Here is a 17,132-nt window from a genome sequence, read left to right on the forward strand (position 1 = left end):
AGAACAAGGCAGCCTTTGTGGGTCTCACATTGGTAGACAGGATTCTAATCCTAAAGAGGCCCATGAAGGGGTTCTGGGCGTTCATCTCCGCAAGAAGGAAAGTCTTTGGCCAAATTTTTGCCATCGTCCTCCTTGGGGGTGTTTCTGAATCCCGCCCCCCCCCACCCCGACTTTAGCTCCAACTATGAACACATGGATGTGCAAGACCCTCAGCATAGCCACCCTGCTGGAGACCTACAGGCTGCACACTCTGCCACCCTCAGTGACTTGCAGCTGTAGAGGCAGAAGGCTGTGACGGCCCCACTGGTAAGAAGGGAGGATAGCTTGTATGAGAATGAGAGGTCTGTAGTCGTGGCCAGAGATGCACCACAGGGTGCTTGGGGCTGCCACCTTCTTGTACTCTGGACCACACCCCAATCTCCCAAAGAAATACATGACAGAGTCTGGCAGTAACAAGGTTTGAGAAATGATCACATGATATACTTTAGATCTTTTCTGGAGGGTCACCACGTACATTGGCACAGTAGAGGCTCACAGGAGCCTTGGGAAGGAAACTTGTTTAGCCTTGTTGAATCCTGTGTTCCCACAGAACACTTTTTTGAGTAATATACTGTAGGGAAAAACAGAACCCAGTGACAGAAGATGTTTAAAAGACTCAGGACTATGGATCTGTCGTTTACCCCTTTTAAAAGTTTTATTAACTTCTTTCGGAGGCAGCATGGTATGATGAAAGCACTGACTCAGGAGAAAGGAACCCTCTCTCCAGCACGAGCAACAGTGATAAATGGTGACAAGTTCTGTCTATCTCAGCTTTCTTACCTGTTCTATTTGACAGGGTTGCTCCAAAGACAAAATTGTTTCAAGATGTTGCTAAATGAAATCTAGGTAAATGTAACATTATCATCACAACACCATTCAATGAATATTATATGGACCTTTCTCAATTCAAAGAAAAAGGGAAAGGTATCTACTTGATTCAACTAAAAATTTATATATCTGTTATCCTGTCTCTGGTTAAAACAAAAAGGGGGAAGCACTGACTTCTGCTACACTGTGCCACATGTTTTACAAGGATTACCTCAGCTGTCCTGCAGGAGAGGCATTTTTATGCCCATCCTACAGATGAGGAAATTTGAGGTGGAAGAGGCTGATGACTTGCCCACGGTCAGAGAGACAGTAAGTGGCAAAGTCAGGATTCTAAAGCCCATGATCTTTGCAGCACATTATGCTGCCACCTCTTGATAGCTGATGAGCTAAAGGACTGGAGTAATTACAGACAAACCCAAGTGCACTAGATTTGTGCCTACGTTCTGGAAACTCTGGCCCAGTCACTCGTTTTGTGTTGGAGGAGATCAGAATTATGGCTGAGCAGCCTCCATGGCCCAGCATCCGAGGACAGGGAGCTCTCCCTCTCATCACCAGACATGAGGCCTCCCATCAGCAGGATAACGGGATGGCTGCTGATCATTGCTGCCAAAGAAAACTCACTGCCCATTTTAATCCATAATTGGATATGAAGTGAACAGCTTCCTTTTGGAACCCAGTCTTTGGTAGTGTTTCCCAAATTTCATTCCATGGAAAATATAACAGTTTCCTGGTCGTCTAAATTTAGATAATACTGGGTTAAATAAACCAATCAGATTAGGTTTCTTCATTGAAAGACTTCTAGAGCCATTAAAATGCCAACAGCAAAGTATATCTTCAAGGGGTGCAGGAGGTATAAACAGTATGCAGTGGTTCCCAGACTCATTTCTATGATGGAACACTTTCTTGGAGAAATATTTTACAGAGCTAGCACTCCGGGGAACATACTTAGAGAAGTGCTGGTCTCCTGCGGGTTCCCACAAGCCTTTAATCTCTCAGGATATTACAGCAAACTGGTACAGTTATCTTCCTAGAGACTAGTTCAAGTTCCTTCCACAGAAAGGGTGGGTGTAACAGTACAGACCTCAGAGGATTACAGTGTAACCTATGTAACACTGTGACATAAAGTACTTTGTAACATATGTAAAAAGCTTTGAACAGTGCTTGGCAGGTAGTAAACTCTATCAACTATTGTTTTTTATCATTATTTCTCCAACTCTTCTCTACAAGTGAACTTCTATGTTTCAAAGAGGCAGTGAAAATGACAAATAAATATGAGTGGTGGCACTTACTTTAGTGTCTGAGCTTTAAAGTCAAATTTAGCTCTGGCGGGTCTCATCTAAACACAAGAAACAATGACAAGTTAAAATCGCAATTCATGTACAGTGTAAAGGACACATTTTCACAAGTTTCCAGAAAGCAAAGCAGAAAAATCCACTCTAACTAGTTTGTTCTGGTGTAGAAATCTGGGCAAAATTCCACTTGTCTGACCTTAGCAGACCGTTAGATGGATGTTCGGTCAATTAAATCATGCATGAGAATCTCCCTAAGGACAGCCAGATCTGGGGAAGAGATAGTTATAAAAGTCCCAAAGCTGAAGTGCTGGTTCCCCAAAGCTGACCATGGCTATTAAAAAAAACAAAACAAAAAACAAAAACAGAGGTAGCCAGAAGTCCTAAGACAAAGAATGTCTACTATTTTGGAATTATCACTATCTTACTCTTCAGAGGACATCTTCTATTTGTCCGGCTTAAATTATGATCTGCAAGTGGAAAACCTGATTCATCCTTCATGTCATCTTCACCTCCACATATCTCTCATGGTCTGTGAGATCATGCCAAAAGCCAGATAAAGTGAGCCATGAGCTCACTCTTTCTCCAGGGCTTCCATTCCTCTTAGGTAGCCCTCTTCTTCCAGACCCCAAGGGCTGGAAGTCACCCTCAGCCCCAATCTCTACTTCCTCATCAAGCCTGTCATTAAGTCACAACAACCCACCCTCCCACCCCGCCACAACCCCGCTCAGGCCTGACCTCTAGTTCTCACAGGCACAAAGCTTCCTTTGAGTTCACATTCTCTTCGCTCTAATCTACTGTCACTCAGGAGCACAAATAACATTCCTCAAATACTTCTGTCACATCACTTCCTTGCTTTGAAGTTGGCCAAGGCTCTCAACTGTCCCTAAGCTCAAGGCTCAGTTCCTGATGCAGGTTAAGGGCTGTGAGTAATTTCTCCCCACTCATACCTAACTGCTTTTCTCTCTTATTAGACCCTCTTTCTGTATTTGCTACCCCTTATCTAGACCTGCTTTGTCTGGAATTTCTTCATCTCCAATTCCAGCAAAAAGTCCACCTTTACTTACCGTATTTGCATATCTTTCTTCCCCATTATTAAAAAGTCATTATTTTAACTAATTTTTTTTTAAAAGAAAGGTAGGGGGGAGAAGTCACGTGGGCAAGTTGTTTAAGGCTGCCAGTCTAATTCTGCCTGAAGCCGTGAGCAACTCCAACTTCTTCAACTGCGATCACTTTCTGGTCTAGGGAAACAACGTGATGGAAATTAAATTACACGCCTCCTCTTCAGTATTAGAGGGCGTGGAAAAATGGGAGACTCCAGGTGAGGGAAAAAAATGGTATTTAAAAGTTTCATCAAGTTTAGTTTTAGACTCTCATTCCTCAGTGATTTCCAGGCTCCTCAAGCTAGGGTCTTGTAGGAATCTTAAGGGCCATGAATTCTCCACAGGAATTTTCTGTTTTTGCATTTTCATGTTGATGTTTCCATCCATCTATACACATACATATTAGAGGTCAACTGAATGCCAACCTTATAATCAACACCATACAATTTCAATTGCCTGCATTTGTGTCTGTGTGTGACCAAAAAGTATAATTTAACAGTTGTAGGCACATAAGGAAAGAATAGATGTGGGGTTAATGATAAATGACAAGTTCACAAGAGAAGGCCAAAGGACCAAAATTGCATGGACAAAAATTTCAGAGTGATTCCACTCAAAAAACTGATGGTCACCCCATGACAGCCAGCTGTAGAACTGTGTGAACTGTACAAAATTTATACTAAAACAGCACCAGATTCACACTTTGAGTGGTAATTGAGTTCAAGCAAAACTATATCTCCTCTCAATTAATAAAGTTGTACAGGTTTACTATTTAATTTGTAAATTGAGGGTTGCTGAATTTTTGCTTTTTTCATTAAAGGGAATCCATACATTACTCAAAGTTGAGAAACGCCGATTCCATTGAACTTTTTTTTTGAGGAAGATTAGCCCTGAACTAACATCTGCTGCCAATCCTCCTCTTTTTGCTGAGGAAGACTGGCCCTCAGCTAACATCCATGTCCATCTTCCTCTACTTTATATGTGGGACGCCTACCACAGCATGGCTTGTCAAGCGGTCCCATGTCCGCACCTGGGATCCGAACTGGCGAAGCCCTGGCCGTCAAAGCGGAAAGTGCGCACTTAACTGCTGCATCACCAGGCCTGCCGCTGAACTTTTAAGACATATAATCTGAGTCATGATTGGTTATCAAGAACAGCATCTCTTTGTTATCTTTCTGTATCTGCCTGAGGCCAAATCCATATTTCCCTCCCCTGGCCCACAGTATTGTGTTACTTACTAAAACAGAGATGATTATTATGGGGCGCCTCTTCCACTAGACTACCAGCTTCCCAAGTGCAGTCTGAGTTCAGTTTCTGCCTCCCCATAGGGACCTGCACAGAACTACCAGCCACCCAAATTCTACTGAATGGGACTGACGTATGTCTACACAGCCTGGGGCACCTGGGACTTGGTCTCTATTTTCTCATGTCCCTCAGTCAACATCGAGGGCAGTGATTTTCAAAGTGTGGTCCCCAAACTGGTATCATCAACGTCACCTGGGAACTGGTTAGAGATGCAAATTCTCAGGTCCCACTCCAGAATCAGAAACTTTGTGGATGGGACCCAGCAATCTGTATTTTAACAGGCCCTTACGGGGTTCTGATGTGCCCAAGTTTGAGAATCACTGCTCCAGAAGGGAGGCGGGGTGGGTTGGGCAGTACTGGCCTCTGTCCATGAGTATTCTGTCTCAGTGGCATTCTCGTTTGCAAGTGTTGTCTATACGGGGTGAGTATGCAGCCCTAGGGGGCCTTTGCATGTTTCCATCTTCTCCATCACTCACAAGCAGGCAGGCCTGTGAATGAGGATAATCCATCACCAGAGCATTCAAACAGGGCGGTTTTGAGGGCTGGGGGCTGCCTTTCCCTTGCATCTGAGTAACAGTTGCTAACTTCTGCCTCTTCCTTACATATTTTCTTTTTCTCCATCACCTTAGAGTCTTCTTCACCTCCCCAGCTTTCCCTCTTTTAATCTGCTTCCTTCATTCCTCCCTTTGTCACAGACACCTTCTATTTCTTTAAAAAGCAAAACAGAAAACAAACCATGTGATGAGTAGCCAGTGGTGCCTCTGTCACTCAAAAGGTAGAACCATGAATATTAACCTATTGAAAGATTATAAAACTGTACATACTTTGGTGCCACTCTTCCGTTTCCATACCCACCATGGCCCAGATACACACACTTCCCCAAAAGGAGCTAATCTTCAGCAGGGCTACTTAGGGTCACATGGCAAAACAAACTCTGACGCAAGAGGCAGCACTGGCCAGCACAAGAATTTGAACACGTTGACCTTAGTGCGGCAGCCAAGGCCTGGCTAAAACCACTTCAAAGGTTTGCACTTCTTCATTCTGTCTATAAGGTTAAGTTTCATAATCTCAGCTAAGAAATGTCAAAATTAAGGAAACAATTGAAATATCTCTCGGAGAGCTCTCTTCCCCTCCTTGGGCTTGTCCTAACTGCAAAACTCCTTGGGTTTCAAAATTCTTCAGTGAGGCTTCAGCACTAGTGAACACTTTATTCAATTAATTCATTCTATAATACCAAGCAGCAGTATTGTTTCCTGGTATTTCAATATTAATATCACTAAATTTCGGGGCCTGTGTAAATGGCGTAAATAATGCATCATAGCTAACTTTTGTAATACAAGTTTCATGAAACCATCTCTTCAAAGAAGAATCTTATAATTGCCCACACTATAGCTACTAATGCATTTGGACTAAAGGTTCAGGTTTCTAAGCAGAACGCACAGGCAGCACAGTATCATGATAAAATGCAGGATGTGGAGGACTGGACTCATGAAGACAGCCGATGCTCTAAGGCATGCATTAGGAGTGCGCGCCAGCAGATCCCGGCCCCACAGCCAGGCATGCTTGAACATACAGAGCACAGGACGTAATGGGAGTCATGTCCACTGACCAGCCACAGAAGAGCCAAAGCAAGCCTAAGGGAAGCCAGGATGACAGATGCTGTTGGGAGAACTAATCTGGCCTCCAGAGGGCAATGCTGAAGGGAGGCAAATATGGCTTTGGGTCAAGCAGCAGATAGAGGCAACCAAAACAGACCTCTGACCCAGATTTCCTTTTTGCCGTATCGTCTATATTGAGGAGGTCCCCAAAGCGCTCATTAGTGATAAACTGATGGTGCGTCGGAATGACGCCCGTGTGGCGTCGAGCTGCAATATCGGCCTCTTCTTGCTCTCGTTTAAGTCGTCTCTGGTCCGCTAAAAGTTTCTGCCATGAAATTGCATAAAATGGGCAGTGAATCATCTGGTCCAGGGCATTGGAAAACTGCCAACAAAAACAACTAAGGAAAAAGGTGCTAGGTCAATAGGGAGGAAACTTTAAGGGTCAGATGTCAGAGGCGCTTTATGGCCACAACTACTAAGTCCTGCTATAACCAGCCCTCCCCGCCTCGTGCACTGTGTAGGAAGGAGACAGCATTGCACAGGAGAAACCCACCAGGGGAACACTGGGATACAGGGAAGGATAAATTCCACACAGTTACACTGTCTGCAAACCATCCCCTGGCTCGGCCAAAGCCTCCTTCCTGCCTCCCGATACATGGGCAGCAAAGGCCAGGTGACCCAGGGTACATCAGGAGCGTTCCCAAACATGCTGGGCTGGCGGCAGGGGACTGGAAGTGGTTCCTTACCTGGCTTAGGCAGTGATGAGTTCCCACAGTATATTCTCATGGTGGGACCAGGGCTGGCTGATTCCTTCTGCCCAAATCAGGCCTACCACACCTGCTATGGGCTTTTACTATGTGGGGTTGGTGGCAACTAGGTCATTTTTGTGCTTCCTATATCTGTTACTCTAACATGCTCAACAGAACAGAGATGGCCATTTGTGAAAATATGGTACCCCTTCTCCCAGGCCAGCCAATCCGTCCTCTGGGTACCACTTTTAGGAGGCCTTAGCACATGCACCAAAGGCTATTTATGTAACTAACAAACAGCATCACTTACTTTCTCAGGTACTTTTTTACTTAGATGAAATGTCTTTATTAGGTGAAATTAAGCTGAGCTTAAGGCAATGATGTAGAATATAAATATAGAAGATTAAGTAATGGTACTTCAGTTTAGAAGAAATAGTCTCTCCTAATTTAAGGAAATAGTCATCTATTTCTATTTTTAAAGGCCTTTTAAAATAACTAAGTAATGTTGCATTTTACCAAATGTCCTCATTGCCTATAGAAATGACCCTATAGAATTGTAAGGTATTTTCTCATTCCATACCAATCATACATTCCTGAGATTAACATTCTTTGTAAGAAAGCACTAATTAGAACTGATCTTTCCTAGCATTCTCAATAAAACATTAGTCTTCTTCCAGCAGGCAATTAAATGCCTCAAGTGACACCTAGCCCCAAAGGATGAGGGGCCCATTTTTCTATTTTTCTCCAGGGTCTACAAATAATAAAATGGCCATGGGATTTCCAGTGCTCAGGCAAGTTGTCACAAAGATGAAATGAGAAAAGACATGAAAAAGTGCTTTGCAGAGCACAGCAAAGCCCTGGTTTCTAGCTCTGCCTCTAGTATAGGTTAATCTGCTATGCAGCCCCAGGCAAGCCACCACCTTGGTGCGGTCCTTTCCAGGATAAAACAAGAGATTGACTAGATGACCACTAATGTCCCTTCCAGGACTGACATCCTGACATCATCAATGCTAACAGTAAAGCATTTGCATAGAAAAATGCCAGGACTCCCAATCCATTAGTTGGGAAGTATGAGTCTTTCTGCAGCCATGGGAACGGACTGATGCTTGAGGCTGCCATACCCCTCGTGCTGGTAAATGGCCAAAGTTACACAAACTGCCAGTTACCCCTGGTGCTCTGGCAAAAGTTACATAAAATCAGTGCAAGTAGACAGTGAATGGAGCAAAGCTCCAACCCAGTATCTGAATCTGACCTCAGTAAATCCATCATTCTGAAAGTTTAACCACATAAGCCAAAAACCATAGACAAAGACACAAAATTTTTAAGGATCTGTGAGCCAGTGTTATTTAAGAAACAAGCTGCTCACCTTCCATATGCAGCTTTTAATATACCAATTGCTAAACCAACTAAGTAAAATATGCCTTCTATGTGGTAGGCAAGAATTCTATCACGAAACCTTCCATGTTGGATACTAGGGTTTATACTAGCAAAATGGAACATCATCTTCTTTCGTCATAGCAGCCCAGGCCAACACAGGTGGGAATCTTGTATCTCAGTGACAGTGACTAGAAATGAATCTGTTCTGTGGCCTGATGAACACCCATTGTATGTGAGTTTTTCATCTTGTTATTACAAATAATTCTGGATATGGAATGCTTCCTCCTGTTTCTTCCCATGGACACGTGCAAGCGTCTTACTGAACACTGTCTGTATTGTCCTGGAGAGGGGGAGAGCTATGGGCTCTTTTGCCTCACCATCTGGCAGTAATGATTATCATCCAGCTCTCCTCAAAGTCAGCCTTACCCTAAATCCTTAAGGAAAACCCACCTAAACTCTGAAACCACTCAACAAAACAGAACAATGTAGAAAAAGTGCTTTGGACTTTACAGGAAAAGGGACAACTGTGTACATAGGAACACCCTGCCGCTCCTGCCACCAGATTCAAAGCAATTCTTCCATCTTTTAATTCATTACAGAAAAATGGGCATCAGAGTGTGTTTAATCTATAGGACTCCTTCTCCCAGGAATGCAAAGTCCAGAAAGCATGTCTCTTAACAACACTTTATCACAACAGAAGCTTGTGATTTCACCCATTTAAGCTGATAGGCAGAACTACCTCTTCCTAAATCCCCAAGAGGATGGGCTCCTTTCCTGGCCCTGTCAGTCATACATTTCAGTAGCTGCACAAAAAAGTCCACGTCCCAAAGTTCTTGGCTGGGTTTTACCAACGTTTATTGGGGTATCCCTCTTCTTCTGAGTTAAAGACAACTTCTTCCAATTGTTTTATAAAATGCATCACGGTCATTATTACTTTTCAGTTTCCTCTTTCTCCTACTGCATCCTTCCCAATATGAACTGTGCTTTGTGCCAACAGAGGGATGGGCAGTATTGGAGAAATGTGTGGGTGGATCTCCCTAGAGAATAATAAGGCAAGGGTTAAGGGAAGGGATAAAAAAGTGAAGCAAACTCCAGGTTCTCCTAACAAAGCACTGAATGCAGGAGTACTGGCTAGACTTGGCATTTAGAACCTAGCACCTTGGGGAAATCAGTCTTATTTTTTGGAAAAGTAGATCAAAAGAGGAATGACTGAGCCTATGTCATATAACATGTCACTCGTGAAAACTCCAATCTTTGCTTCCAATTGCTGGGCCATATTGCTTCTCTGACAAATGTTTAGAATGTTTACTTCCTTCATATTTTTAATCTATGCAAGAGCTAAGAGATTTTAAAGATAGCATTTACCTCTTTATCATCATGACGCCTTCGAATAAATTCTTCTGTGGATTCCAAGTAATCAGCTGGTATAAAATGTCTTGGTGATTCTGAATCTTCAAAACAACAAAGTAAAATTAAAATAGGCAAAGATTTAGTGGGAAGCCAGGCTGGGAAAAGCTTTCACCTTTAATCCACGATAAATATCAAGTTTTTACTGTTGTTGAGACCAATGACCAATAATCAAATTCTGAAGGAAAAAAAACCCAAATCCCCCCCTCCCACTTTTTGGATTTATTTGTGAACTAGTTTAATACAAAGAAAACTAATCAGAAGACAAAAGGTGAGCAAAGAGAGAGGACCTTCTTTGAAAAGTGTCCCTACTAAGAGGCGTGCAGGATCTCACAGGGACACACCGTACACTCACACACACACAGGGCCACCGAGAGAGGCTGCCTCTCAAAAAACCACGGGGTGAGTCGGGATTGGTGTGAACTGCAAGGGGTTCAGGAGTTCAAATGAACAAATTTCTCAGATGAGCTAAACGGCCAATTTTTCTTTCGAAACAGAGTTTGGTGGTTAGTCTAAATGACATGAGGGCTTTGTTTTTAAAGAAGTGCAGCCACTACGAGCCATGATTAATTGCCAAGCAAAACAAACAGAAAACAAAAGACGGACCAGAAAATGAGCACCAAGGGCACAAGGGAGGAGGGGACAAAGCAAGCACAGTGAAGAGACAGGTGAGACCGGCAAATACACAAAATGCCACCTCCAAGGGATGCTCCCAGTTCACTTTGTGGGTTGTTGTTCCTGTCCAGGCCATGGTCTGAGTACAGCACAGAGTTCCCATTATTAAAGGCCCTCAGGCAGACCTCCGGGACCACAGGTCTCTCCTGAGGGGGCTCTGAGACCTGGCACAGCCTGGCCATGGTGTGTCGGGAGGACATCCGTCTAGGAACCAAGGGCTTTCCCCCGGAAGGGGGCTCGTCCTGATGGGGCTGACTGGGGAGGTTTGGTTTCTGGCCTGCCCGAAGGCCTGAGAAGTCACCAGGGGAAGGCTGTCTGGGGTGGTGCTGGAGGGGCTTTTTCAACCGAAAAGGGAGGGGGCTCATCAGGTAGATGTTCCTGAGGAGCGTGCTCTTGTCCCCTCTAGAATCCGGGCGCCAGTCAGGCTGTCTGGACGTCTGCTGCTGCTCGTGCTTCCGGATGGTGGTGAAGCGGGTATATGAGGCTGGGCAGGTGCCCTTACACTTGTTGAGGCGGTGTCTGGGAAAGTCTCCATGAACACTGCCACTACTGCCCTCTCTGCTGTCACTGGAGACATTTGAACAGTGGTCAAGCTCATCAGAGCAGGCAGAGAGAGGCACAGAAGGCACAAGGCCCCTGAAGCCCAAGGTGGGGTCCACCATATTGCTACGTGTCGGGGAGGCATAGACTCCCCCAGGGTTCATCCCGTCCATCTCCCTGGGCCGGAGCTTGGTTGACTCCAGGAGAGACTCGGCTGAGCGGGCTGAGGTCAGGCCACTCTGGGACAGCACAGGCGTGGGGGACTTGCTCAGCCTGCCAGACAGGTCCAGGGATGGCATGGACCGGGACCGCTGAATCAGCTGCTCAAAAGCTGTGATGCGGGAGGAGACAGTGTGCTTGGGGATATGCTCTGAACCCTCCTGACTGGGGCCCAGCTCACCCCTGGCCAATGCCAGGCTGCTCCTTTCAAAGTGGGAGGCAAGATCCCGCACACTGGAGGAGGAGACAGATCCTAGGAAGAGGCCAGCTCGGTTGATCTGATGCATGTCCCGGTACAACATGGAAAATTGCATCCCAGCCTTTCTCGAGAGAGGGCAGGGCCTCCTGGCGCTGGTGCTGTACTCCTGCAGGCTCATGGTGCTGCTCGACTTGCTGTCATAATCCCGCTGGGAGCGCATGAGCAGGTTCTCGATGCTCCCCCCAACTTGCAGGGGGAGACCTCTCTTGGAATCATTCAAAGAAATGGAAACACAAAGGTTCTCACAGCTCTGAGCCTTTTCTGATGGCAAGAGGACACTCTTCTGTTCCTGCAAAAGAGCGCTGGGAGCAGAGAGCCTGGGTTTGAATTTGGAAGGAAGGATTTCTGAAATGCAGGCTTTCGCAGCGGACAGGGGCTTCTTGTGTTTACATACAGGGCCTAACGCATTGCTAGTGTGAACCGTTCGGCTATGAACTGAAGATGAAGAAATCATGTGAGCATTCCCACCTTTACGATCCACTGGAAAGCATGCAGAATAAAATAAACAGACCCATTAGGTTAAAGCTAAAAGCTGCTAAAAAAAAAAAAAAAAAAAAAAAAAAGAGGTAAAATGCTAATTTTTATAAGGGGTTTTTTTTTTTTTCAATTTCCAGTTGATGTCCGGAAGCAAAATAATTTGTGCTGCAAAGCAGGTGCAAAGATGCAACGAAAAATGGCCACCCTACTAGAGTTAGGAAAGACTAACAAAGCTCAGCTAATTTCTAAGAAAAGGGAATCAGAACGAAAAGAGAGAAAGAGAAATGCGTCAGGGAGAGCAAGGCTGGGGATTCAAAGGAAGGGGACTATTAACACCAGAAAGAAAAATGGCCGGTGAGAAACCAGGGGAGGGGACTAAGAGGGCTCAAAGGCCTGGACAGGGATTGAACAAGGCCAACTTATCTCTGTTGTGGGAGGTTCACCCGCTGCCAACGCCCTGACAGCAGTGTGGACGGGCGGGAGGCCTCCAGGCTGCCCCCAGTTACCTTTAGTGGAGGCCGAGCTGGATGGTCGCTTGAGCCCACTCAGGCCCTGGAGAGGGATGTCTCCACCTTCCAGGACGCTTTTATAGATCTGCCTCTCGTTCTCCAAGCTAGAGAGATCTCCAGGAGCCCCATCTGATTCCCTCTTCACTGCGTGGAAGTTGGAAGAATATATACTAAGAAAAACACAATGTTAAAAGAATGAGAGAAAAGAAAAAAAATAGTTAAGAAGTTAGTATTTTTAACATTTTTGCAGAAAGCACATTACCAGCTGAGGACAAGAAACACACTTCCTGACATCCTACTACAGCACCATCCTTTCTAAAGGGCATTTCTATTTAGAAACAGAGTTTTACAGACAAGACAGGCCCATGGTGCCTCTGAATGCTCAGGAATCATGTCCAAGAAGCAAAGTGCTCTAACTGAGATGACCGCATTTATGCTTTAAAAGAATAACTCTGAGAAACACTGCCTGCTGAGGGAGGGCAGGAGAGAGACGGGAGGAGGGCAGGGAGGAGGGCAGGGGGAGGGGGTGCTGGCGGCCCGGTAGCTGCACACAAAGTAGAGCAGTTGAGGACATGAGTGGAGCCTCTGACGTGTCACCAGCCAGAGCTGGCGACTTACAAGTTCACTGCTTGGATTATTTTTCCGGGTTATTCTTCACAAGCACTTTAGCAGATAAAGAACAGTGAAAGGAGGAGGTCCAGCTGTCCTGGGTCTCCAGGAAAAGCAGCCACCAAGGACAGTTGGAACCTGGGATTCTATACGCTCTTACTATCCCAGCCACATTTCACACCCACTTCTTTCAAAATTTGTATTCAGAACCTTATGATGTGTATTATGAGTATAAACTACTGCTCATCTGTATCCTTCATTTATTTTTATCTTGTTGAAATTCTAGGTATTTTTGCAAGTTACCACAAATCCTTTTTGGAATGAGGTGAGGCACAGAAAAATCTAAGAGCACTTACTCACTGAACCCCTCCCTCCCCTTCCCCTAATCCCAGTCTTCTATGCCTCACCCACTGACACACTGACGCACACGTGCGTGGGCACACGTGCACACACACTCTCTCTGTCTCACTCAGACAAGCAAATGACCCTTTCCCACAAAAGTACTCAGGATTCCACTAGGCTGCTTTTCAATCCTACCGATTTCGGCTTACTGGTATCAATATGGATTTTTCAGCTCTGAAGATGTATGCAGCTTCACTCCTATTTCCTCATCCCAATATTTTATTATATTATCAAGTGTATAGGAAAGCTTAAAGAATTATAATAGCGAATACACATATATGCCCCCCGCCACCACATTCTACAAGGAACCCGGGGCTGCATTTGCTTTATCACACATGTATGCATCTCCTTCCCTCTCCCCATCCACCATGATGGAAGTATTTTTACAGGTCACGCAGCCTCTGGGTCCCCACGGTCACAGACAATGACAGCAATAGCCACCCCACACAACTTGTGAGATGTGCTATGTGGGAGGCACTGTGCTGAGCGCTCGATCATCATTCTCTCTTTAATCCTCACAAACAATCCTACTTTTTCTATTTTCAGACGAGGAGATGAGGCACTGAGAGATGCAGCCACTTGTCACATCAGCCACGGTTACTGGAATAGCAGAGCTGCGACTGGAGCCTCGTCATCGGGCGCCACACAGACGGTATTCTCGGCCGTTGTTTTATATATAACATTTCCCTACAACCAAGGAGGAAGTGCCTTCCAAGAACCCAGGCTCACACACCACAGGAAACAGTGGGCTTAAGGATGCTCAAGCTCTGTGTACGTCGCTGCTGCCAAGTGTCACCTGCCACGAATGCACGCCTGGGATGAGCGGCTCCAGAACCCAAGAGTCAGAAATGGAAAAGAGCTGGATACTCCAGTAGAACAGGTGATGTCTCTGAGTAGCTAAGTTCCCCTGAGCAATGCAGTTGTTTCTAGCACTGGTAACACCCCTCGCAGTTGCTGCTGCTTACTAGGCCCTTACCATGTGCCCACCACTGGCATCAAGAGCTTTACATGCTCTATCTCAGGGGACTGCCCAGGCGGCCATGGTTCCCCCAGCTCCCTCCTTCTTTCTGGCCTAGGTCAGGGGATCAAATGCTTTTCCCTTTTCCTCAGCCACACGGAAGAATAGCACTGGGAATCTAAGGGCAAAGAAAACCAACCCTCAAAGCTGAGAACATAAAGGCATGCGAGGGAAGGGAGTCTACAGAGCCGCTGCCAGGGTGTGTGTCTCAGGGGAGAAGCCTGCGGCAGGGGCAGCATGGGGCAAGTCTCTCTCCCCAGGCTGTGCCTTATTTGCAGGAGCTCGCTAGACTAGAGGGTCCACAGATAGACTCAATAAATATTTGCTGAATGAATAAAAGGTTTCTGAAAGTAAAATGGGTGCACATGATCTGATTAAGGATATGTCTTGATTTGTGAGATTATGCATTTAGAAATTCAAATTCACATAACACATTTACTTAGGGTGCCTAGCTCCTGACATTGGTGACCAGGGAGTCATCAGAACGGTGGAAGAGTAAGACAGCAGGGAATAGGACGGCCCAGGCTTAGGCTGGCTGTCCTTACTGGTGCCCCTGGCCCCTGCCTGGAGGTGCCCACTCCCACCACTAGAGACAAAGAGTCTTGGCTTTCCATGCTGGGGGGCCAGGCCTAGGGACAAGGGAAGCCACCCTTGCAACTTGTGGCTCTCCTGCTTCTGCCAGCAGAGGACGCTCACAGACACCCTCCCCAACCACCCCCTGCCAGGTTCTGATTGACAAAAGTCATCAACTCTTAGCTGGAGGGCTGGAGGACCCCTAACGCTGACTTGCAAGGTTGTAGCACTAATGCCAATTTAAATAAATGAAAGCTCATCTAACGTGGCTTTACCTTTGAATTTTGTAATTAAAAATAAATCTGCCTCTTTTCTAAATTGTCCTTTCACAGTCCACGCTCTTTTTGGTTGCATTTTCTGATTTTGTCCTTCAGTTTAACCCCATGTTTCTCCTTTCTGTGTGACCTCAACCGCAAAAACGATCCAGGTAGAGCTGTCCTTTAGCCTTGCCAACCAACAGGGGTGGTGACTGAGGTCCATTTTGTGAGGGGACAGTCTCTAAAGCCCTGCTCACCTTGCTGTGGGGCTACCAGACCTCTCAGCACTGGGGAGTGACTGTGACAGCGGCATCTATCCTGCTGTCCTTTGAAGTGCCTCAGCTTCAGTCAGAACTTGCAGCCCCATCTTCCCTAGTTCCTCCTAACTTTGGTCACGACTCTCAGCCGTGACCTCAGCTGCCTGACCTCATGCCTCCTCTGCCTCACCAGTGGTCAGAACTCACCTCCCACCTACAGCCACCCCACTTTCTGGCTTTAGTCCATCCATTATCACCATTTTTTCCTGCTTTCCCACCAGAACAACAAAACCAGAGCTCAGGAAACCTCTCAGGATGGATTTGCTATAGCCAATTGTTTTCTTTCTGATACCAAAGCCAACATGTTTTTTCCAGATGTGTAACACTTTGCGACTCAGGTGCTCCTTGTTTAAAAAGAGTATCTAAAAGCTCTGGAACATGTTTTTAAGTGTATCATCTCCATCAGATCTCCTAGAGTTGGAAAGAAAGACAACATTGTTGCATTGTACCAAAAGGCAAACTATGGACCAGAGTGGTGAGGCGTTTGCAGAAGGTCACTAAGTTGTCCCATCTTTGCCTTGTTCAAATAGATCAGAGAGGATGAGAAAAGCCTCAAGCAGACTTGCTGAGGAAGGCGCAGTCAGGATTGGCAGCTACTGATGACTTAACAGGTCCAGTCCAGAAGCTCAGCTCTCAGCAGATTGTGCTGAGCCAGTTCCCAGGTCAGAAGGAGCGAGCCAGGAGACAGTATGGAGAACTCACCCTCTGGCTAAGATGCAGAGCTGGCTGCTGAGTTCCAAGGAGATTCAATGAAAACACACTCACTGGAAGAGCGAAGTGAGAGAACAGAGCCATCATCTTGGGGCCAACTGTTTCCAATTGTGCTAATGGGGGACTCTGGAGGAGGCGGGCGGGGTCCTGGCAGGCTGTCCTTCCAGCCTGACTCCAACAAGGAATGTGGATCCGCTGAGGCAAAGCGCACTTTGTTTAAAAACTTGGAAACAATCTGTTTCTCTGACTCAATTTCTTTCACCTGTAAAACTAATACCCGTGGTGAGACTGCCCACCTTCAAATCTGTTACCTATGTAGACCTCTTTTGAGCTCCAGACACATACATTCAACTGCCTTCTAGAAATCTCCCCCTAGATGTTCCTCAGCCATCTTAAACCCAACATGTCTCCTTGCTCCCCAAACTTAATCAGTCACAAAGTCCTGCTTACCCCCGTGCCTGACACAGCTCACGTTAATCCCTATGCTCTCTTCCTCCCCAGCCACCCCCTCATCACTGCTCACTTACACCTCTGCAGCAAACACACAATCACTCCCCAGTCTTCAGCCCTGACTCCCTCAAATCATCTTTGCAAATCACTGCCAATGATATTTCTAGAAAAGATCTCAATCTCAAAAGAACGCCACTGCTCATTTTATTCACTCAACAAATACTTATTGAGCACCCATTAAGTATCAATCACTCTCCTGGGTGGAGATTCAACAGGGAACAAAAAACAGACAAAAAAATTCCAGCCTCGTAGAATTCACTGTTCAAAACCATTTGGTGTTTTCAGGAAGAAAAAAAACCGAACTGCCTTTTTTTTTTTTTTTTTTAAGATTGGCACCTGAGCTAACAACTGTTGCCAATCTTTT

General features: G+C 45.7%; 1 protein-coding gene across 36 annotated transcripts in view; it reads right to left on the bottom strand.

Annotated features, from left to right (window-relative positions):
- Positions 1-17,132, bottom strand: part of SORBS1 (sorbin and SH3 domain containing 1) — a 218,827-nt gene that overhangs the window by 26,527 nt on the left and 175,168 nt on the right. For 32 of the 36 annotated variants that reach the window (XM_046652429.1, XM_046652426.1, XM_046652428.1 and 29 more), the window contains 4 exons: positions 12,369-12,541; positions 9,651-9,736; positions 6,317-6,484; positions 2,157-2,203 (listed from right to left, as the gene is read on the bottom strand). In XM_046652429.1, coding sequence (XP_046508385.1) covers positions 2,157-2,203; positions 6,317-6,484; positions 9,651-9,736; positions 12,369-12,541 — 474 coding nt within the window. The remainder of the gene's footprint in view (positions 1-2,156; positions 2,204-6,316; positions 6,485-9,650; positions 9,737-12,368; positions 12,542-17,132) is intronic. The other 4 variants (XM_046652431.1, XM_046652427.1, XM_046652425.1 and 1 more) reach the window with 1 other exon arrangement.

This window comes from Equus quagga, chromosome 2 (assembly GCF_021613505.1).
Source record: "Equus quagga isolate Etosha38 chromosome 2, UCLA_HA_Equagga_1.0, whole genome shotgun sequence".
In the NCBI taxonomy this organism is placed as follows: Eukaryota; Metazoa; Chordata; class Mammalia; order Perissodactyla; family Equidae; genus Equus; species Equus quagga.